The sequence below is a fragment of the Paroedura picta genome, chromosome 4 (assembly GCF_049243985.1).
Source record: "Paroedura picta isolate Pp20150507F chromosome 4, Ppicta_v3.0, whole genome shotgun sequence".
In the NCBI taxonomy this organism is placed as follows: domain Eukaryota; kingdom Metazoa; phylum Chordata; class Lepidosauria; order Squamata; family Gekkonidae; genus Paroedura; species Paroedura picta.
The window spans coordinates 32,022,007-32,046,675 of record NC_135372.1 but is presented as its reverse complement, the minus strand read 5'-3'; the positions used below and the strand labels follow the sequence as shown (position 1 = coordinate 32,046,675).

The 24,669-nt window shown below is 46.0% G+C and overlaps 1 protein-coding gene across 6 annotated transcripts in view; it reads right to left on the bottom strand.

Annotated features, from left to right (window-relative positions):
• Nucleotides 1-24,669, bottom strand: part of CACNA1E (calcium voltage-gated channel subunit alpha1 E) — a 584,956-nt gene that overhangs the window by 191,266 nt on the left and 369,021 nt on the right. For all 6 annotated transcript variants that reach the window (XM_077332237.1, XM_077332232.1, XM_077332235.1 and 3 more), the window contains exon 9: nucleotides 16,819-16,922. In XM_077332237.1, the coding sequence (XP_077188352.1) occupies nucleotides 16,819-16,922 (104 nt within the window). The remainder of the gene's footprint in view (nucleotides 1-16,818; nucleotides 16,923-24,669) is intronic.

The following is a 24,669-nucleotide window of genomic DNA, read 5'->3' as shown; positions in this document are numbered from 1 at the left end:
ACTATTCTTGTAGGAACTTAAAAAAAAACCTCAGTCCCAAACGACAGTCTCCAGAGGATGCTTTTCATGTAGTAGTAGTAGTAATAACAATAACAATAAACATCAGTCAGGACTTTGTTACATGCATTGGTGTGTAATGTCTCATTTACCTTACATTGAAATCTTGGCTTAAATGCAGACCCTAAGGGGCCTTGGGCAACATCGCTACTGTTCAGGGCCACCGCCCCAAAAGCAAGAATAGTTTTATGATTGTTTGGTTTGATACTCTATACCCTCCCCCCCCTGCCACCTGAATTCAAGCAGAGCCATGGAGAGAAGGTTGTCATGCGCCTCAGCTGTAAGCCACTTGGAGACTCCTTCAGATAGAGAAAAGCAGCATATAAGAACCAACTCTTCTTCTGTGCATTCCACAGGCTGGGTCAATCTGTTAATTTCAACGAACAAGTCAACGAGTCTTCCTTCCTAGCAATTCCGCTCTCTGATCAACAAATTAATGAGTTCGTGTCTTGCCAAGATGTCTTGTATCAGGTGCGTTTAAGCCTTCCTTTTGTTCCAATAATGCTTGAAACATTAGCTATTTGTGCCCAGGGTTCAACTCCAGCCCTCCCCAGGTAAGAAGTCAGCTGCGACCCGTGCCCTTGCCCCCACAACATTTTGGTTTGTGGGTTCTTAGGAACCCTTTAAAACAATGTAGCCGTCTGGCCACGTCTGTTCCTTGCTTCGATAGATTTAATTCTTTAAGCTGGTCGAAACTGGGAGTGATTGAGACCAGCTGGGTCAATTAGCCAGATACAATTCCATAACAGGCGGGTTCTCCTAAACAGCTTATCTCGTCTTTCGTTGTGCCCGAGTGGTCCTGCTGCTTTAATTGGATGCCGCAGTCTGACGAGGGGCCAGGCCTCAGAATTGTTCCCTTAGGTTGTTGAGAGCAAAAGAAACCTGGAAACTGATCTTGTACTGTAGTGACAATGCACAATTATACAAGCAGTGCTTTGTTCTACATCTGAGGGCCAGTTTGGTGTAGTGGTTACGAGTGCGGACTTCTAATCTGGCAAGCCGGGTTCGATTCTGCACTCCCCCACATGCAGCCAGCTGGGTGACCTTGGGCTCGCCACGGCACTGATAAAACTGTTCTGACCGAGCAGTGATATCAGGGCTCTCTCAGCCTCACCCACCCCACAGGGTGTCTGTTGTGGGGAGAGGAAAGGGAAGGCGACTGTAAGCTGCTTTGAGACTCCTTCGGGGAGAGGAAAGCGGCATATAAGAACAAACTCTTCTTCTTCAGTAATATCAGGGCTCTCTCAGCCTCACTTCCATCACAAGGTGTCTGTTGTGGGGAGAGGAAAGGGAAGGCGACTGTAAGCCACTTGGAGACTCCTTCAGGTAGAGAAAAGCAGCATATAAGAACCAACTCTTCTTCTTCATCATCATAAGGCAGGTAAGTAGTTAGCAACACGCGTTTTCATGATTTCTGTCAAGATGTAATGCGGGTGTTTGTGAAAACGGATGACTGTCTTGCCGAACTAGAATGGTTCTACACCAACTTGATTCTAAAGGTTGCAGACCTCAGATTTCTGCTTCTGCTTTTTTGGTTAAATTACGATTGGGTTGCCAGGTCCCTCTGAACAACTGGTGGGAAAGGGGAAGGGACTAACCAGCAGAAAGAAGAAAGACTAGGCCATGTTGCTGGCATCGTAGAGAAAGTGACGTCTTAATGCTAGTGACTTCTGAGTGACACTCTATGGTAAAACTGGCTTCTACCATCGAGTTTTTACCGGGAAGTCACTGACATGATAATGTCACTTCCTGTGTGACTCAGGCAATGTGGCCTAGGCCTTCTCCCTTCTAATGAAAAGTCCTGCTGCTAGTCAGCTGAGCGGTGGCTGGGGGCATGGCCTGGCCTCCATCTTGGGCAAACCTAAATTATAATGCGTTAAGACTATCCCTAGGCGCCACCCCAGTTGGTTACTGAAGACCTCTGAACAGGTTTACCAACTTCAAGACACCACAAATCTAGCAAGACATCAGCCCCAGTTGGGAGTTGACTTCAGCCCATGGCTATCCTACACATGGGGAAGGACCACTGAGGTCAAGAAAACCTGCAAGTAACATTATGGGATGAAGGCTCTGGAAAAAAAGAATTCTCCTGCCACAAGGGTTATCAGCAGGAAATCTCCTGTCACAAGGAGAGACCTGGCAACCCGCTAAAAGGTACAGCACAACAAACCTCTTTGCTTGAAAAGGAACAGAACTGCTAAAAAAAACAATCAATATCCTTCATTACACGAGAAAAACCTCATGTGGCAACCAGTCAGAAGTGGGGAAAACTCCTTGTGACAGTGGAAAACTAGCCAACTGGCAATCCTACCTGAGAAGGGGGAGATTTACTAGCTTCTCAGCCAAGTTTCTAATTTTAGGATTTTGGAGGAGCTGTGGAGATCTAATTACCCAGATTTGCAAGACTGCACCTTGAATGGTCCTCTCCTGTCTTCAGACCCAGTAGAACCTCATTCATGAGCATACTAAACACTGAGGGGCTTTTCGCACGCCTTCAAAATCGCACAATGGTTGCCAATTGAAAACGCTACTGATTTGCCATTATGCACAACGTCGTTGACAATCTGCCACACACCTGAAACCGATCTGCAAAAAGCGCTTCCTTGTAGCGCTTTCAGGGAAATCCCCAAAAGTGGATTCACCCTCCGGAAAGCGCTACACTCCTGCAACCAATCTGCAACACTAGCGGGAAAGTTCTGTGCGTTACCATTGTTGTGGTTTCTACAAAGTCCCTCCCCCTGGCTCTCTCCTCTGATCTTCCGGCGAAGCGATCGCCATTTTTTTTTCTCCGAGCGAGCGGGGCTCAACCCACCAGCAAGCCTCTGTTTAGAGGCTTCCCCGGCTTCAGTCCCTCCCCAGAGCTGTTTAGTCACTAAGCACAGAGAAGCCCGTTTGCTGATGTATTTTCCCTTTATTTTTTACACTGTTTTTGGCCGAAAATCGGGCCCGTGAGGGGGGGGGGATTTTTTTTTTCACTCGGGAGGAGCGTGGCAATGATGAAACGACAGCTCAAACACACCTGCCAGCTGGATGGGTCTCTCCGTTGCAACGAAGCAACTCATATTCGTTGTAATGGGTGTTTTTCTTTTTTTTAAACCTTTCTTAAAGGGAAAGGGGCTGTTTGGGAGCATGCTAACGGCTGCCCATTGGCTGCTTGACAGCCAGGGGTGGGACGAGCTTGGCAATAGCGCTTCCTTTCTAGCGATTTTTGCTGAGACCGGAAGCTTGTGGGAAACGATGGAAACGCAACTGGATTCCACTACAAAGTCAGGTATGCATAATGACGAATTCCACTATTTTAAATGGCGATTTTTCGTTCAGCAAACAATTTGCTATAAGGATCCCGGTGCGGAAAGCCCCTGAGTTTTTGATGGTGTAAAAATTGAATTTTGGGCTGGGTTCGATGCAAACCTTGTTGAATATCAAGAGAGTAAATCTGTGACCTAGCCTTTAGACTTGGCAGAATCCTAGACAGAGTAAGTGAGAAGTTTTGTTTTTAGACACTCTTGCCGTATCGGTTAAGATCAGCTTGTTTTTCACTTGGGCAGTTATTCTTTTTTCTGAACAAATCATTCCGTTTCCTTTGAGTCACTGTTAAACATGTTTACTTACTTATATTCACAACAAGGACAAGTGTCCTTGTACAGCTTACCAGGTGTTTCTCTTTTCTTCTCCATCGGTTCAATTGTAAGAACAAACATAGATTTGATCTCATATACTCTTACAGAGGTAAAATTTGTAACATTTCCTTTAGTTGCACTAACTTATTGAAACACTGGCTCTGACGCGAATATACAAGTACATAGAAGCAGAGGCTCCCAGTGTGAATTATCCAGAATAATTTTAGTTGGGGGAAACTAGTTTGCTATGCTTCTAAGCTAATTTTATTTTTTATGATGTTGTTTACCCGCCTGGAGCTGTATTGGAAGGGTGGGCTAGAAAAAATAAAGATGTATTTATTTATTACTTATTTACAGACTAAAATCAGAGTCCAGTGGCAGTTTGGTGTAGTGGTTAGGAGTGCCGACTTCTAATCTGGCATGCTGGGTTCGATTCTGCACTCCCCCACATGCAGCCAGCTAGGTGACCTTGAGCTCGCCACGGCACTGATAAAATTGTTCTGACCGGGCAGTGATATCAGCGCTCTCTCAGCCTCACCCACCTCACAGGGTGTCTGTTGTGGGGAGAGGAATGGGAAGGCGACTGTAAGCCGCTTTGAGCCTCCTTCAGGTAGGGAAAAGTGGCATATAAGAACCAACTCTTCTTCTTCTTCTTTAAGACCAATAAAGATTTATTCAAGGCGTAAGCTTTCGAGTGCAAGCACGCTTACTCAGACTCTGATTTCATTGTGCTACTTCAGACCAACACGGCTACTTCTTTACAGATTGACTGACTGAGATTCTGTTAACTGACACTAACTGACATTAACCGACAAAACGTAACAGAATTCTCTCCGCACGCACCGTTCCTCCCTCCAATATGCAGAGGGCCTGTATGCGAGGATGCAATCCCATCCCACCCCAAAATCAAAAACTGAAGAGGGCAACCATCACTCTAGTCCTCTTCCAGGTTGGCTGCTAAGGAGACATGGCCATTATCCCAATCCTGAGAGGAAAGACATTGCTGTGGGTCAAATCCTATGAACAGCAAACAGAGTTGGGTGGTGGAAGTAGATCTTTTCTACCGTTTCCTTCCCAAAGAAAACTCCTGCCATCCCCAAAAGGATGGTGTTGGGGGTGGAGAGCCAACAAAAATAATGGGAGACATCATGTAAGAGAGTCATGCTGTCATTAGGTCATCTCCCCAGTGGCACAAACCAGCACTCTGCAATGACGGCTGCTTTTCAAATTCAGTCCTTGAATTTGACTGGGAGATCTCCCTAAGCTCTCTCTCTCCCCACAGCAGGGACAGCCATCCTTTCCTGGGCTTCAGTGAAGTGGGGGTGCTCCCCAATCTTCCATACTGTGAGGGGGAGGGGGAAATCACTACCTTGCAAGGTTGTTTTGAAGCCGTATCAAAAAACACCATTCCATTATCCCCGTCCTGAGGGAAAAGACAGACCACGGGTTTCAATAAATATTAAACAGTGGAAGTCTAACAGTACGCTGAGGAGGATCTGACAGGATTTCTGTTTAAAACCTATTTCTGCACTTTATTCGTGGTGAATTATTCACAGGGCATCAACAATGGTTGTTATCCCTGTCCTCCAGGGCAACCCTCCCCCCCCCCTAAATAAAAACCAACCACCAAGTAATACAAAGCAGTTCCTAGGAAGCTCGAGACCTTCAAAGGGAAAGCGCTACAGAAGTGCAAAACACCCAGATCAGACTACTGAATATGGATGTCCACTTGAGCACTGAATATAGACGCGGGGGAAGACTTCAAAGGATCTTGTTTCATTTACAGAAAACGTTCGGACACTACCTTGTGCGGTAGGGCTGGCTGGCCTCCAGGTGGGACTTGGAGATCTCCCAGAATTAGAACTGAGCTCCAGATAGGGTTGCCAGCTCTGGGATGGGAAATACCTGGAGAATCTGGAGGTGGAGCCAGGAGTGGGCAGGATTTCGGGCAGGGAGGGACCTCAGTGGAGGATAATGCTATGCAGCCTCCCGTCCAAAGCAGCCATTTTCTCCAGGGGAACTGATATCTGCTGCCTGGAGATGAGCTGTAAAACCAGGGGATCCCCAGTTCCCACCTGGGGACTTCCATCCCTATCACCAGGTGACAGTTCCCTTGGAGGAAATGGCTGCTTGGATAGTTGACTCTATGACAGGTGTGGCCAAACTGTGGCTCTTCAGATGTCCATGCTCTACAATTCCAATGAGCCCCGGCAGTGGCTCATGGGAATTGTAGTCCATGGACATCTGGAGAGCCACAATTTGGAAACCCTCCTCTATAGCATCATATCCCACTGAGGTCCCCCCTCCCCAAACTCCTCTCTCCCCAGGCTCTACTCACCAAATCTCTAGGTATTTCCTAATCTACAGTTGGCATGCCTATCGTGTGTGCGTGTGCATGGGGTGGCATCAGAGTTTCAATATATCACAGTTCTTAAGTTCATTTTCTGTTTTTTTCTCTCCTGTATACTACCAATTCTCAGAGACCACTGGGAATAAAAACTTCCCCAATGAGAGTCTCTCTGGCCACCCCTTCTTTCCTTAGGTCAGGGATTCCCAACTAGGGCAGAGTCTGCACTTACTTTCTTTATTCCATTGTCAATCTGTTGAAGTCAGATCGCTTTGAACTCGGGTTTTCATCTCCCCCCATCCCCATTGAAACAGGAAAGTCTTCTGCATGTGGTTAGGGAGGCTCAGAAGGGGGGGGAGGCAAGCCTCTTTCTTTCTTTTCTTGAAGGGGGGGAGAGAAGAGCCAGGCAGGGAGCCTCTTTCTTTTCTTGGAGGGGTGGGGGAGAAGATCGAAAAAGGCAGAGGAGGGACGAAAAATTCAGGTCTGACAGAAATTGAGAGAAATTAGGGGCTTCTACTTTAAGGCAAGCTTGTCACATGATCAGGTGTGGCCTATCAAAGGTTCTCTACCACGGAGCTAGTTTTCCCAAACCAGATTTTAAAATATATTGTGCATTAAAAGCACTCCAAGATATCGTACAATAAAGGTAGGTTCACTCCAGATCAATCCTTCTTGCTGCAGAAGGAAAATTTAAATCGCCCAAAATCCAAACGGAAATCGCATTCTGTGTAGAGGGCAGGGACTGAATCGATCTGGGGTTGGAATAAAAGCTCTGTGCAGTTTACACCCAGGATTCCAGGGATCACACGGCCTTCCCCAGAAGTCCAGATGGCCGCTGACATCACTAGATGTCACTGGAGCCCACTTCCCCTGTTGCTCTACAGGCCTAGTCTCTTTCTCCCCAATGGAAGCGGTAAATGATCGATCAATTGGCTGGCTCCCACATCTTACTTCTGCACCCACTTCTCTGAAGGGGCAAGTTGTCATTTCTGGGGTCCCTCAAAACCTGAAAAATATTTCTGTGTTTCCTCAATGGTCCAAAGGTTGAAAAAGGCTGCCTTAGGTTTTAAGCAACTCTTGACTGCATCTCCAATTCACAAGTCCACTTCCCCGGCTCATTGCATAGCTAGGCCTCAGTTGCCATGGCAACTAGCATTTTCAAAATTTATTGACCCTCCTCCTCCTATTACATTGCATATGGCAATGCATGGCACAGAAAAATATACACAAACGCAGCAATGTATACATACACACTATCCACTGTTTCCTCTCAACTTCTCAAATAAAAACTCCACACTTTTTGCAGGATCAGGAGACACGGCCACCGCTGGAACAACAACAAGCCAGCAGCACTTTGGTTTGGTGTTCATGCCTCTCACCCCACACAGTCTGTTGTCCTCTTGAAATCACCCACCTCTTTTCTCGATAGACATTTATTGCGATAGACATTTCCTTCCCCCTAACCTAGCTGGCATGCATTGTTGTGTTTTGTGTGCAGCTGGCAAATCCCTTTCTGCTCCTGAAAATGCACACGTGCGTCTCCAGTGATCTTTGTTATTAGTTGCTCAAACTTGATGCTATTCCTCCTTTGCTATGTATCAATGGTTGGGAAGAAAAAAAAATGTAAATTGAGCAAAGCACACACACACTGCAACAGATTGCAGAATCAATTCAGATGCTTCTTGGAGGAGCCGAGGAAGGCTCTCTCGAGACCAAAGTCGGTGCAAGAGAGCAAGCCTCGAAATAGGAAGAACTTAAGCACAAAGAAGTGCTTGAAGACTGATCCTTTAATTACAATATTAGCCTTTCGTTTCAAAGGCTGAGCACCAAAGGGGGTAGAGGGAAAGAAGAGCTCATAAAACAGAGATGCTCAGATTTTATTTTATCACAGTGAGCACAGACAGTCGAAAAGGGGATATTTAATTGACTATCTCATTTGAAAGAAGGCATAAGGATGCAGTTACCTCCAAGTGGGTAATTTTCTCGCCTTGGCATTTAAAAGAGTCCATCGTCCCTTTCAGAATAAGGCGGGAATGACACCTTAAGAAGTTCTATATGGTGGATAGATATCTCCTGAGATTTCTACTAATCTCTAGGTAATAGACATTAGTTCCCTTGAAAAAAATGGATGCTTGGGAAGGTGGACTCTATGGCATTATGCCCCGCTGAAGTCCCTCTCACCCCAAATCCCATCCTCCCCAGACTATGCACCCCCAAGTCCCCCAACCTGGAGATGGCAAAACTATTCATGTGCCTCCTGGCAAAAGAATCTCCCCACAGTTCCTCTGGCTTGTCTCTTCCCTGTAACATTTTGAAAGGTGATGTGTGTGATGTGATGCTCAGAGTTCCCTGCTGCTATTATTGGGACAGAAGGGGGATGGGAAAACTCACAACACTATGATATTTTTACATAGAAGTGTTGGCAGAGTTTGAATATGCAGAGAAAGCAGAGCCTCAGGCTGCTTAAAGAATAAAATAGGTTTTATTCAGAAGAGAAACAGCTATGTATCGAAAGAGGAGAGACCTAACCATCTAGCTAGCTGTTTTCTGCAGTTGTTCCTGTGATCAACTAATGTTCTGGAGGTAAGCAGAGAGGAAGTGTGCTTAAACAAGCAGGAAGTCCCCTATTGAGCCAATCAGGGCACTGGAGGAGATAATTTGAAAAGATAATTTCCTTAAATCCTCCTATTTTCAGGCTCGCTCTCTTGCACCAAGACCACAAGATCAGAATAGACCTTTATTCTGCTTCTAAAAGACATTTTGCTGTATTTCAATTTTTTTTGTCATATGCAACCATTATCACAAAGCTGAAGAAGTTTTACAGTGAAACTAGATATTACCTGAGAGTCTAGTGTTATTTTGATGACATTAAGGATTCTGAAGCCAAGAATATCTTTTTAAAATGCTAACATCTGCTAGGAACATATGCATTCTTCTCTTAACTATAAGATTTGTTGAGTCACACTGTTTCCTCCCTACTTTATATGCCCCCCCCCATGTATTTACGCTTTGCTATCTTGTTTCAGGATAAGGCAGCTTCATGTGTTCATGTGTTTGTAGCAAGTGAACTGGCCTTCTAGACAAAATGAAGGTCAAAGGGTGATAATTCTGCAAAAGAGAGCTATACCAGGACTATCATGTATCCGTATAGTTTTGCACATCTTGGATTTTAACAAGAGCCCATGAACTAGAAAAGCTGCTTTTCGTAAGAAAACGACATGAGATTCTCTGGATTCTGTGGGAGTTCCCAGATTCCACCTCACGAGCGATATTCTATCATTTGCAGCACAGCTGCAGCTGTATGGTGTTTCAGGTCTCCTGCCGTCTGAGTGGGTCTAAATTGCATGCATTAGAGTCAGTTTGCTTGTGCCTGGGCCAACTTAGCGCATCTTCCCCAGGACATAATGTTCATTAACAGAGACACAAAGGAGGCACAGCACCGCTGCAGAAATTAAATTTATTTCCAGCAACATGTAATTCTCTCAAGCAACATGTGGCACACCCTCACTTCCTGAAGCGGTTGAGAAAAATTAAGTCCTCTCAAAGCATTTGAATTAGCACACGCCTAGATGGCCGGGCACTGCTCTGAAGCTCCTGGGAAAGGGCACAAAATGAAATCAGCAGGGCTGTCGCCCAATTAATATACCTTGGTTGATTAATTACATGACCGGAACAGGTTATATCTGCATGTCCGCACTCCCTGAGAGTAGCTCAGGGCGGGGCACGCAGCTCCCCACCCCAGCTGCCCTATTTTATCCTCACATTTATTTATTTATGATGTCTCTCCAGAGACCCACTCAAGGCAGCGGATAACTAATAAAACAAGCCATTAAAATAAAAACAGGCTAGTGCCATTAAACCGAGCCGAGAGATAGCAGCAGCATAGAACACACCACTTAGCAGCCCAAGAGGACGTATGATAAAAAGATCCCTGAGCTATAAGCAGGGCAGGGGAAGTTTGAAAGACAAAATCCTTTTGTTAGATTAGCCTGGGACCTAGAAGAAGATAAGGTACGGGGCCTGACATTTCAATGGTATCATGCCACCACTGAAAAAGCCCTGCTGTCATTTCATCCCTTTGCAGTGCTTAGGCTGAGCAAATGAAAAACTGAACTGCTCATGCCTAGGGTTGACAACAGATGAGTGGTGACTGGAGATCTCCTCGGATTACAACTGATTCCCAGGGGACAGAATTGGCTTTCCCAGGAGGAAATGACCCCTTTGGAAGATGGGACTGCATGGCATTGCATCGAAACCCTGCTCTCCTCAAGTTCTACCCCCAAATCTCCAGTAACCTCAATGACATTGGCCATGTTCATAAAGACCCTGCAGTGCCTCTCTGTGATCCATGGACTGCCGGACATGGTTGTCTCCGACAACGGGGCACAATTCACCTCAGCCGAATTCTAGGCATTCTTGTAGGAGCACCTGATTCGCCAGGTAACCTTGGCACTATTCCACCCTTCAACAAATGGGCAGGCAGAGTGTATGGTCCAAACAACCAAGGACGCATTGTCCAAGCTAGCACGGGGAGACTGGCTGCAACGGCTGACACAATTTCTAGCCCTCCAGCACATGACTCCATTGTCAGCAAAACTCCTGGCAAAACTGTTAATGGGCCAGAGGCAAGAAACCTGAGGCCACCAAGCAGCTGGTCAAAGAGCAGGCGGGGCCCCAAAATGTGAAACCATGCATCGCAGGAATGCCAATCATGCGCAGTCCTTGTCCAGCCTGGCAATCCCTCAGTGGCTGCAATTTGCAGTGGTTGCTGCAACGGGATGTCTTTGAAAAGCAACATAGTGCAATATCTTTGAGAAATAACATATTGTTTTACAGTGTTTTCTTGCATGCACACAGCTTACCTTCATTCACCCAGTGAAGGTATGTGCTCTGGCAACTGCCACCCAGGCAACACTTTTAAAGATCTGCCCAGCCAATCAGATCTCCAATGGCAAATCAGCAGCCTTGCTGGGCAAAATACACACCTGGTTGTGCACACTTTCTAAAAATATTTGGTGGATGCCAGTAAAGGTGCTGGAATAGGCACCACTTTGGGGAACCGTACCCTAGACAGAATTGCAATATTTGTAAAAGTGAAATGGGGCATTATTACAGGAGTAGGTAACCTCTGGTAGTAACATAAATGCCCAACTCCATGTTGAGTAATTCCTGGAGATTTAGGGTGGAGCCTTGGGAAGGTGGGATTTTCGTAGGTGAGAGAACTTCAGCAGGGTATAAGCCATAGAGTCTACCTTCTGAAAAAACCATTTTCTCCAGAGGAACCAGGGATACCAGTTCCCAGGTGCGACACAAGGATTTTCTAATTTTACAGCTCATCTCCAGGTGAAAAATCAGTTCTCCTGGCGAAATTAGCTGCTTTGAATGCATAGCATTATACAACAATGAGATCCCTCCCTGCCCCAAATCCCACCCACTCCTGCCTCCACCCCCAAAGTATCTTCCAACCCAGAGCTGGCAACCCTAAGGGGAACCAATCTATGAAGCCTGGAGATCAGTTGTAATTCCTGAAGATCTCCAGTCTCTACCTGGAAGCTGGTAACCCTGTCTGGCTAACCTGCTGCTCTACCATCCATTTTGCTCAGTGTGCTGGTTTGGTTCCCCAACCAAAAACCTGAAAGAGGCCCGTCAGGTGCCTATCCTGCTAAGGCTGGTGGCAGATGTGGCTTATGCCTCTGTTTTCCTTCCCTCCCAGACTCAGGCAAATGCCTTCTGGGTGCAAGACAAGCCCCTGTTCCCTGCCAAGTAGGTTCAGCTTGTACCCATTGGCTCTGGGCAAGCTCAATCCTTCCCTGCCTCACCACTTTTGTGTGCTGGCACATCAGCATCTGTCATCTGAACTGACTCATATGTGTTAATCCACTGTGGAAAATTTATTTACTGAGTGCTTTATTTATCCCATCCTTTCCTCCAAGGAATTCAGGGCTCCATAAATGCTCCCCCCTCTTCCATTTTTACCAGCCCTCTGAGGAAGAGATGCCAGCCTCCAGGAAGGTCCTGGAAATCCCCCAGAATGACAGCTCGTTTTCAGACTACAGGGATCCATTCGCTTGGAGAAACTCTTTGAAGGGTGGACTCTGTGGCACTGTATGCTTTAGATGGTAGATTCTGTGGCATTGTATCCCACCCAGGTCCCTATCTTCCCAGGTTCCAACCCTAAATCTACAAGAGTTTCACAACCTGGAACTGGTAACTCTGTAGAAGCCACCACATTTAACCCCTGCACCATACTGGCTTTCCACTGCACCACGCTGCTCTGCCGCCTTTTTGATTTTAAGCGCTAGTAGCCTGTTTCCTTCTCAGGACAAGCGGAAGCCAACTTGTGTCACCATGTGTATTTTGGCCCACATATGCAGGATAATCGATAATGTGGTTGTTAACAGGAAGAATGCTTCAAAGACAGAGATCCTGTGGCTGGGAAGGAAAGGGCCAGACACATCTCCCTCGACTGGAGAGAGTGCAACAGACAATTGTACATACAACCAAGAATTTGGGTATGATCTCTGACGTCTCCTTGGAGGCTCTTGTAGACAGTAGTAAAGGGCCAGTCAGCATCTCCCTCTTCTGGACAGAGTGCAATGGACAACTGTACATATGACCAAGAATTTGGGTATGATCTTTGACTTCTCCTTGGAGGCTCAAATCAGAAGAGTACCTAACAAAATTAGCATTTTCCCATCTTCACCAAGCTAAGCTACTAGGTCCCCAGAGCACCTAGCCACAGTGATCCATGTGACGGTAACCTCTAGACTAGATTATTGTAACCAGCAATATGCAGGCCTACCCTTGGTTCTAATCCGGAGTTTGCAACTGGTCCAAAATATGGCCACCTGGGTCATCACAAGGACATCATGGAGTACCCATATAAGACAAATATTGCAGCAACTCATTGGTTGCCAGTCAAGTTCCAGGTTCGGTTCAAGGTTTTGGTGTTAACTTTCAAGACCATTCACAGTCTGGGACCTGCGTATCTGAGGGACCACCTATCTATAACCTTTTCAGCTCTGGCCCCTACCTGGTGGAACAAGCTCCTGGAGAACATCAGGGCCCTGACAAAACTAGCACAGTTCTGCAGGGCCTGCTAGATGGAGCTCTTCTGCTGGGCTTACAGTTGAAGTTGAAAGGAAGCTCATGCCCTGACTAAAGTGACCAGAATTCTGGGGCCGTAAGGCAGGATGCGCCGCTGCTGCTGTTGTGGCAGTGCGTGCGGTGGCGGTGTAGTGGCAGCCCGGCGGTGGTGCAGCAACAGCAGCGACAATGTGGCGGCAGCAGTGCAGGTGCAGCAGCAGCAGCGGCCTCCCTCCCTCACTCCTACCTTGTCCTTGGTGGCCACACCAGGCAACAGGAGGCTCTGTGTGCAGCCCATCCTCCCACCACACATGCAGGGTTTGCGCCCAGCCTGCCCTCCTTCCCTTTCTCCTTGTGGCCAAGGCGGGCCCTCCTGGGTGGGGAAGAAAGGGTGAGAGGCTGACTTCTGCGTATGCTGCCAACCGCTGCCCTGCCAGAGAAGGGATGGGGAAGGGACGCGCCTACTCCACCTTGATGCCGCAGGACAATCTGGCAACTGTTCGGGATACGGGGCATTTGGGGGGAACCTGGGGCGGTCCCGCCATTTGCGGGACAGGTGGTCATATTAGCCCTGACCAAGTTACTCTTCCAGTCTAACCTGTCTTGATCAACTGGTTTAATCCACAACTCCATCCCATCCCCCTTTTTAGAATGGTGAACCAAAATGATAGTTGCCAGCTGAAAGCACTTCCAACATGAATTCTGCCTTGTGTGCTCCCTCGTCCATTTCCAGCCCTTTCTGTCATTCTGCGCTCTCACCACCCTCCGTTGCCTCCCTCTCGGGCATTGTGAGAATAAATTGAGGTAACCCCACGGGAAACAGGCCATCTCTGTGCTTCTTGAAGGAAGGACAGGGTACAAAAAAATTGAGTATAAATGCTCCCGGCTGTGCAGCAGGATTCAGGAAACCATCCACAGCCATTTTCGAAAAGTAGGAAATGAAAAAAAAAAGAAAGAAGAGAATAGCACATCCAAGAGAAAGTAATTAGGCAGGGCATAATTACGGAGTTGGCCAGGAGACTGCTTAATGCCCCCTTTGACTCAAGGGGAATCGAGAACGATTTTCTTTCTTTTCCTTCTGAAAGAAAAGCACTTTTCAGACCGAAAAACACCAGATTGGGACGTTGAAGCTGTACTGATTGATCCCCAGACATTAATCACCGAGAGGCTTGAATGCCTCTGTGTGACCTACGCAGACACTGGATGCTACCCAAGAACATTTCAGCCATTCTGGAGGCTGTTCTGCTCCAGATGTAGCTGCTTATTTATGTTTACTCCAAAAGTCATAATTACAGCTCTTCAGGGCACTTCATTGATCCTTAGATGCGGCATCCAAGTTGGTCTGGACCAAGATGCTCTGAAAATGATCCTGACAGCTTAGAGAACTTGTTCTGGCGAGAGATCACCAAGCCAGATGGACAGAAAAAGAGGGGAAAATCCCCTCTGGAAAGTTAATAGTCCAAAAGCTGACCATGTGATAATACATATTTAACAAGCAAGAGTATAAAACAGACAAGATGTGGAGAAAGAACTGGAATTTGATGTGTCTTTTTCCCAGAACTGTGAAATCACTATGATACAAGCTTAAGGTTGCCTGAACCACCGGGCAACCAGTGAGAGACTGGGAGGAAGGACATGAGGGGTGGCCATCAGCAATGGTATGACATCACTTCCAAGGCAATCCTGGAAATGACATCACGGCTCTCTAGGAATCACCATCAATTTTCCGGCAGTTCCTAGAGAGGTCTGAAGTGATGTCGTGCCATTGGCCATTTCCCCCCCCCCCCTACCACTGCTCATGGTAGTAGGAAAGAAGAGATGGGGTGGGAAGTTCCCTACTTCCACTGAGAGCTTGGGAATGCTTAGTAACCCTTAGGGTTGCCAGTTCTAGGTTGGGAAATGGGCTGGGGAGGGATCTTGGTAGAGTATATTGCTATTGAATTCACCCTACAAAGCACCCGTGTTCTCCAAAGGGAACCAATCTCTTTAATCTAAAGATGTGCTGACTGGGGACTGGCATCCCTAGTAACCCTAGATTTACTCAGTGCCTATTCAAATCTGCAGAGCATTCTCAGTGGAGACAGGGATAGGGATGCCAGTCCTCAGGGGGGACCTGGAAATCACCTGGAATTATAGCTCATCTCCAGACTAAAGAGATCAGTTCCCCTGAAGAAAATGGCGGCTTTGGAAGGTGAAAGGGATTTCCCAACCCAGAGCTGGCAGCCCAATCTGAAAAAGCTGCGTACATGTTTCTGCAATGGTTCCCAAACAGGGGAGGATTGCCTCCTTAACTCACAGGGAAAGTTTCCAGGTGGACTCACTAGCATTGTACTCTCTGCCCCAAATCCCACCTACTCCTGGCTCCACCCCCAAACTCTCCAAATATTTCCCAACCCAGATCTGGCAACCCTAAGTGGGATCTGGAGATCACCTGGAATTATAGCTCATCTCCAGACTAAAGTTATGACTACCTTTGGAGAAAGGAACCCCCTGAACTCTCTAAAAGATTCATATCATTTTAAATTGCCTTTTGATTTATGACAGTATTCTTAAACATGGTTGTGAGAATCAGGAAATTAAGATTTTCTACACGAACGTGAGGATCGGACACTCTATTGTTCAAGAGAACTAGAAAACCAAAGGAGTAGGAGTCCTGAATAATTACAGGGGGATCCACTGGGAAATGTGCAAAATCTGGCATTTTGGGTCCAGGCTTCTAACATTGCTAAGGAAATCTCAGCGCAGGGGCCGAGGGGAGGGCCAGGTGGAACAGAAGCTAGTATTTCTTGGGAACCTTGCACCTCCACATGCATGAGGCTTCTGGCAGTATTCGGAGCACGCCTGTGCAGGCACGTGGCTGGTCGTCATGGAGACCAGAAGCTCTGCATCTTTTCAACCCCTGGACTGAGGGTTCCCATTAAACTCCCATTTCCTCGGGGACAAATAAAAGAGGTTACAGTGCTGCCGTCTATATGCAAACATCCACATGCAGCAACATCCTAACCTCATTCACTCGGGGCGGACTCACGCGAGGACTCACCCACGCAGCCATCACCTAAACCGTCTCTCCAAGAAAAGCTGCTTGGAATTCTTCCCCCACTCCCCTCCTCAGGAGTAACCAGCCTTACCCTAGTGGTTCTTGGATCATGGGGACCAAAGACCCTTTGGGAGACACGGAACAACCCAGAGGAGGAGCATGCACAACATTCTAGGTTCACCCAGGAGATTATAATCAGGCTTCGGTGTTGCGTATGCACAGCTGGACCCACAGCTGCACACCCCTAGTGGCTTCGTTGTCAGATGAGAAGAAGTAAATGAGAGCTGGTTTTTCTGTAGGAAAGCCCCGCTGGAATGAAACGAATGGGAGCTCTACTGTAGCCATGCATACGCCCCTTTCATTTTAACAAAACTCGAGGCGGAAGAGACCTTCTTCAGGTCTGAAGATTTGTCTTCAGGTTAATTGTGTGCGTGTGTGCATGCACAGGCAGGCAATGAGACAGAGCATCCCTTTGATTTTTTTTCTCATCCTAACAGCAAAACAAGCAGGCCCCCACCCTCATTCTTCATTTCCCCACTCACGTCACCAACCCGGTTCAGAAACTGCGGCGGACAAAGGCGGAGAGTTCCTAACAGAACAATCGGCGGAAATTTGCACGCTGAATTCCGTTGGATGAAAGAAAGAAAACACCAAAATTCCGCCGGGCTCACCCAGAAAGCACTCCCAGGACAAGGTTGAGAACGAAGAATGACCCGATGATGATGAGAGGTATGAAGTACAGCCAGTTCCAGGTGGCTCCTAAGGCATCGTTGGTCTGCAACAAAGAAAGGAGGCAAAGGGTTAACAATGCGTTCCGCCTTGCCAATGTAGTCTGGTCCCAGTTTTTGCAGGCCTCGGACATAGATGCCAGAGCTATTGCTGCTCTCCGCCCATTAGCACTGTCCTGTGTCAACTAAGCCCATGTTTCCTCCAAGAAGCCTGGTTGTTGCTCTCTCCTGGGCCACTTGTGTGGGGGATCCGAAACGGAACAACTTAGTAAAACCGGTCACGTGCAAGAACCAAGGAGAGAAGGGGAAGGGCCATTTTGTGGCATGAGGATTAAGGAGACTATTGCTCCAAACTCTTTTGTAATGCAAATTAAAAAGCATGCCCTGGCCAGAGGTCTCCGTATGTCTCCTTCATTTCCTTCGCTCATGAGCAACTCAGGTATAGGTGGAAAGACAGTAATCGATTGCTGTTCATTAGATGCTGCTGAACTGCTAATAGGTTTCAGATTGTTGGATTGTTCCTACTGTTTAATTGTGTTATAATTGCTGTTATTGATAATTTGTGTAGGTACGCTGCCCTGAGCCTGTCTCAGGAGGGTGATCTAGAGATGTTAAAGTTATTATTATCAGGAGCCGACTGACAGGGGATATGATAACCATCTTCAAGGATTTAAAAGGGTGCCACGTAGAGGATGGAGCAGAGATGTTCTCTCTTGCCCTCGAGGGACGGACCAGAACCAATGGGATGAAATTAATGCAAAATAAATTCTGTCTAAACATCCGGAAGAAGTTCCTGACAGTCAGAGCGGTTTCTCAGTGGAACAGGCTTCCTCGGGAGGTGGTGGGTTCTCCATCTTTGGAGATTTTTAAACAGACGTTTTATTCAAGGTGTAAGCTTTTGTGCACATGAAGTGAAAGAGGAATCATCAGAGTACAGATATAAGGGGAGACTAAATTAGGCGTAAATTAACAGCTCCATTCATTCATTCATTCATTCATTCATTCATTCATTCATTCATTCATTCATTCCTCGCCACTCCCACACAGCAGCTCGTGGCGGGTAACATTAATACCCCACAATAAAATCCCCATAAAACAATCATAAAACCAGATAAAAATCCTCCCCTGGCAGTGATAAAATGGTCCGTCTTCTCAGCTCTCCACGCTGCTTAACTAATGCCTCAGGGAGCATCAACAGGGGTAGGCCAGTGATCTGGGGCCCAGATCTTAACTGCCCTGGCTTCATAGAGATATCCAACAAATATGCAGCATGAGGAGAAAATAACGCCATGTCAGAATTTACAGTTCCCCTTCTGCCTACACAGATGGACTGGTAATTTCTATTAATTGTATCTGAATAAGTGTGTTTTGCCCGCAAAAGCGTATACCTTGAAGAGTGGCGTACTCTGATCTGGGGAACCGGGTTTGATTCCCCACTTCCTCCTCCACACGCAGCCAGGTGGGATGACCTTGGGCTAGTCACAGTTCTCTTAGAGCTGCTCTCAAAGAGCAGCTCTCTGAGAGCTCTCTCAAACCCACCTACCTAGCTGGAACATCCAGGAACAAAGAGACTATGCCTCCTCTCCCCAAGGCTCCACTCCCAAATCTCCAGATATTCCCCAAAGGCCTGCAGAATGTCAGTAAACAGATCCATGGATAACTTCTTGATTGAGGCTGCACAGCAATGAGCCCAAATGCAGGGCAGATGCCTTAAGTTAGAATCATAGAATCCTAGAGTTGGAAGGGGCCATACAGGCCATCTAGTCCAACCCCCTGCTCAATGCAGGATCAGCCCAAAGCATCCAAGAGAAGTGTGTATAGAATCATAGAATCATAGAATCATAGAGCTGGAAGGGGCAATACAGGCCATCTAGTCCAACCTCCTGCTCAACGCAGGATCAGCCCTAAGCATCCAAGAGAAGTGTGTATAGAATCATAGAATCATAGAATCATAGAGCTGGAAGGGGCAATACAGGCCATCTAGTCCAACCTCCTGCTCAACGCAGGATCAGCCCTAAGCATCCAAGAGAAGTGTGTATAGAATCATAGAATCATAGAATCATAGAGTTGGAAGGGGCCATACAGGCCATCTAGTCCAACCCCCTGCTCAACGCAGGATCAGCCCTAAGCATCCTAAAGTTCTAATTAAACTGTGAGAGCAGCTAAAGTTTTGCAACTTGCAGAGATCTATGGCAAATCCAGAGAGTCTGACTGACCACGCATGCCTTGCTGCCAGTCCTGAAAGAGAAAAGGGGAATGAACAAAGACCATGGAATTGTAGCTCTCCTCCCAAAGGTGAGCAGCAAGAGAAGGGTGAGGACGGAGAGTAAATGTGGCACTAAAGGATGCGCTGCGCATGCTACAGGTTATTTTCATGAAGCCGCATTGATTAGCACACGCCACGGACTGGTTAGCATGCCCCAGAGAAAGAGACATAGACGTTCCGTGTTGACCTTTAATTTTTTTTTACGTTTAATCTTTAAATTAAACTGCCATTCAAAATATTTGCTAATAGTCCTAATTAATACTCTCGGTAGCAGTTCTCGTTTCCTAGGAAACATCCCAGCTTCTCACCCAGGCATTTTACTACTTCTATCCATGATCGGAAATATAACATTTCCAAAAATTTTGAAGCCACCGGGGGGGGGGGGTGGAGGGAATGGGGCTTTTCCCAGAAAACAACAACCAGACACTGGTGCAAACAACTGAAATATTTGCAACACTTAACAAATCTAAATGTATTTGACAGAATTAACACGAAATGTATTTATAACTTGAAAGGAAACTATTTGGCACATTTATGACTATAAATGTCTTCATTTCCTCCAAGCAAAACAGCCAATATACTCAGGACTAAAGAGAGAAAAGGGGATGCAAACAGCTGTATCTTGTACGGTTTAATATCTTCGCTTTTGCCATCATCAAAGAATAAAAAATTAAAAATAGGGGAAAAAGGCTTTGTAGCAAAGAAAAGGAGATGAGTTTGGACAGAAATAGTCTCACGCAGTCAAAACAGGGCTAGCAGTATATTGGGAGATTTCCTTCAGCTTCATAAGGCTAAAAAAACTGAATTATTCAATAGAGTACTATCATCATACATATTATATCATTTTAAATATGGAAAAATTAGTCACGTTTAAACAGGCATATGTTGGTAATTATGCTACAATGTGTCTGTAATATACACATGAATTATCATCATCTAAGATTGTCTTACATAAAAATCTTCATATTATACATTCAGAGTGAGTAAAATGTTGCCTTAAAAACGTGCTCATTCCAAAATAGAACACATTTCATAGAAGTTCTTTTACTGTTACCAAAGGGTCTTTTCTTTTCATTAGAAAAGTGGGAGGGGGAGATTATTTTGAAGAAGAAGAAGAAGAAGAAGAAGAAGAAGAAGAAGAAGAAGAAGAAGAGTTGGTCCTTATATTTTGCTTAACGTTTGCATTGTTTCTCACATTTGTGGACAGGCCAGCAGTTGTTCCCCAAAGAAAGGCAGAATATACTTTCTTTGACAATTCAGTTGTATCTCCAGATAAAGCAAAATTTGACTACAAAGACCTTTGCGTTTGACATTCAGCCGTTTCATAAGCAGCACCGGGAGCTTCTGGGCTTAGCTTCAGGTTCAGAGCAGAAGGTCACAGGCCGTTCATATCTAATGTAATATAGGACATATCGCAAAAGGGGAAATTTGTTCTGACCCATGGTTTACACTCCTGGCTCGGCTATTCGTTGCAAGGCAACGACCTGTTGGGATCTGTGGTCCAGCACCAAAATGCACATTTAGGAAGTCAGGAACTCCATTTAGGAAAAGTGGCTTTTAGAAGCCAGATACCCCCACAAGCCATGATTCACCTTTGGTTTTGTAAAATGCTGTCTGTCTGCATAGGGCCAAAAGACAAAGATAGGACAGCCACAGACTGATTCCCCACTAGGGATATCGTTTGGATTTGCATTTTTAAAGGGTCGACTTTTTCATCCGTTTCCTCACCAAAACTTGCTTCTTCAGGCACAATTCTGAAGTGCCCCTTCACTTTCCTCACAGCAAAGGAATCCCCAAAAAACAGATTTCATCTTTTCAAGTTGAATATAACAGAGTCTAATTTGGGGCTGCCCAATGTGGAAATGCCTGCAATCGGGCTTTTCCCCGAACCCGCCATTTGGAGTCATTTGGGAATGCCCTTTTCCTCATCGGCATCTTCCCCCCCTCCTCCCGCCATTCTGAAAAATCTGCCTTTAAAAAAAAAGAGGGTGATTGCGTTACAACACGGTTTCTAAGTTTTAAAAAAGCAGTCTTTCACTCTTACACAGCCCGTGATTTCATGCCCTGCCCCCACACTTATGGGCTCCAGATGTGCCACATGTGTCACTTTCATGTCACCCCATGTCACCTCCACACTGTCCGTTCTGTCTTCACACTGCCCCATGCTGCCTGTTCGGCCTCCACCGCCCTGCCACCAGAGCAGCAGTGGCATGGACAGCTTGGAGGCAGAACTGGCGGCATGGAGGCATCATGGGGTGGCACGGAAGCACCACAGGCAGCACAGAGGTGGCACCACACTTAAAAAATGCTCAGGGAGGGAGAGGGAGGGCAGGAGTCCTAGGCAATTGTGGAAGGGAATGGCTGAGCAGCAGGCAGGCGGACCAGAGGGGAGGGGGGAAGAGAGGAGAAGAAGGGATGGGGGTCTGACATCCAAGAGGAGGAAGGGAAGGAGGCACTTGTTAAAAAAAACACTACAGAGAGACCTAATGGAAGTTGAACTGACGGGGTGGGAATCTGCCTCTCTTGCTGGGCAAGAAATGGAGTGGAGAATGTGGGAGAGAGGGCGGGACAAAGCTGCCGAGACTATTGCACCTTTCTCCCTCCAAACATTCTTTGCCTTGGTTGCTCGCTGGTTGCTCACCGATGGTTTGCACATTTAATAGTGGCAAATCCATTTTCCTGGATTTACCACATCATGAGTTAAAAATGGGTGAAATAGTGACCCGGCTTCTGGGCAACCTCTGGATGAGGGCAACATCATGCGGAGGGGCCTGAATATGTCACCAACATTCAGAAGCTGTCCAGCTTCATTTTACATGTGCAGAAATTCCCCTAGAGTTGACTCACAGCATCCAAAGGAAATCCAAAGTGAACCTAAAACAAGGTATGTCTCCTAATGCAGAAACAGCCACAATGCCAGTGCAGGCCAGACTTTAATCTAGTGGAATGGGTGAGGATTTCTTAGGTCATGGATGATTGAATCTGATGGACCACGTGCACAGAGGAAGAGTGAAATCTAGTTGGAATCTGGCTCTAGAGTAGCTTAATGATAAGGAAAAGGTCAAAGATTTCCCCAGCTGAAGTGAACAAAGAGGAGAACATTCTGGCAAAATAAACGTCAATCAACAGCAAGGAAAGGAAAAAAGTTAATTTGAGGGGCAGATGTCTAAAAACAAGAAGCATTTCTTAAAATATACCAGGGACAGGAAAACTGGCTAGGGAGGCAGCTGGACCTCTGGATGACAAAGGATTCCTTAAAGAAGGTGGGAAAACAGCAAAGAAAATACATCTTTTCACTGTGCAAAAAGTGGGACACATATGCATGCCACAGCCTGTTATCTGATAAGGAAATTCCTGGAGATTTGGGAAGGGTAGATCTAGGAAAGATGGGGTTTGGAAAGGGAAGGGAACTTAGCTAGATATAATGCCCCAGAACAGCCATTTTCTCACTGGAAACTGATCTCCGTAACCTGGAGATACCTGTATGTTGAGATCCTCATCCATGGATGAGACCCTCCAAATTATCTTTGAGCCAGGAGCCATGTTGATACTTTGAGGATTATTCCAAAAATGAAATATTGAAAAAAGTGGAGGGAACAGAAATATTGTTGAATATATTAATTGAGAGGCAAACCACTGAAGAAAGTCTGATCTTTTGAAAACAAGTGTAAAACCTGGACCTCATTTTAGGCTGGCTCCAGGTTTCATACAAAATAAAGAGCTTATTGAGACTTTACAACTGGATTAATTTTACAGCTATTTTACAGCTTCTGATGCACCTTTTCTTCCTCTCCAACCTGTAGGCTGGCAACCCCATTGTCTGAAGAACTGAACCAAATGGAGGTGGAGACAGATCAAGTTCTAGGACTTTTGGGCAAACTGAAAACGAATCAATCTGCAAGTCCAGACAGTGTACACCCAAGGTTTCCTGAAGAACTCAAATGGAAAACTGCAGATTGACTTGCAATTAATCAGTCTATTTCTGGTGGGTCCAGGAATAGATGAAGAGCAGACACATATGCAAAACCTTGGAACCTGCAAGATCTGCAGTATGCATGACTGAGCAGAATATAAAGAATGTCCTGCAGGGGGCACTGAAGGAAATGTGTATTCAGCATAGTTAGATCAGAATCTTCCTGATATTTCAATTATTTCCTCCAATGTCCTGGTTGGCTCTTTGGAGACTTCCTGCTCCCTTAAGCACACTTCCTCCCTGCTTGCCTCCAGAACAGAATCATGACTGCACACAATACTTAGGACAGTTAGTTAGGTCTCTCTCCTCTCTCTTTCTACGCAAAGTTGTTTCTCTTCTTAATAAAACTATTTTACTCTTTCAAGCAGCCTAATTCTTTGTACCTCCTTGCAAATTTAAACTCTGCCAACACACACACACACACACACACAAACCCCTAAGTCATTGTCAGACCATCTCTGACATTCCTTGGTTTTTCAGACACTAATATCCATAACATGCCAAAACATAGGCTTACTGGCTGGAGAGGCAGAAAAACAGCAGCCAGCTGGCCAGCTTTCTGAATGCTTTACAGAGATTCCTCCTCTACCTTCCCTCTTCCATTGGCATCATTTCCAGATAAATATTCCTTTCTTGGAGCTGCCAAGGCTGTGATCCAAGGCAGGGCTACATAAACACATATCAAACGAGACACAATAATCTGGGATCCTAAAAAACGGTGCTCAACAATGCCAACATATGTACCAGTTGACGTTGCAGATACCTCTGCGATAAAGATAGGGACATCAGTTGCCACATCTGGATCCCATATGTGTGGGGGCAGGGCACAGGCTGCCCAAATTCAGGTCCCACCCCACCCCCACTTTGTATTTTTGCAAACTCGCATGGGTAGCAATTTCGGGCCCTGTGGCCCTCCAAAATACACCATGTTACAAATAGCTTGCGTTAAGGGACGTTGAGGTTTACGTTATGATTCCAGATACATTATGGAGCCTATCGGGGCTTTTTCCTTATAAAGAGCCCTGTTTTTACATTTGGAAATTGTAAGTATGGTAAGGTGGCCAGATTTTAACATTGGTAAAGTGGGACACCATTGACCGGGGGGGGGGGTTCAATTAAAAATGTGGTCTATATGGAGCAACAAATTGAACACATAGAATGCAAAAATAGTATTGTAATAGTAAAGGTAAAGGTATCCCCTGCGCAAGCACCGAGTCATATCTGACCCTTGGGGTGACACCCTCCAGTGTTTTCATGGCAGACTCAATATGCCATTACCTTCCCCAGTCATTACCGTTTACCCTCCAGCAAGCTGGGTACTCATTTTACTGACCTCGGAAGGATGGAAGACTGCTGGGATTGTTACTACACTTGCTGTTATTACTGAGCCATGTTTTTACCTGTACTATGTTTCCCAGGTTTTTTGTAAAACTCCCTGAGCCAAGACAGGAGGGGATTATATAAATCTAATAAATACATAAATACATACATACATAGTATTTATTGTTAAACAGATACTATGGTTTTGAAATACATGTCTATACCAAAAACTGAA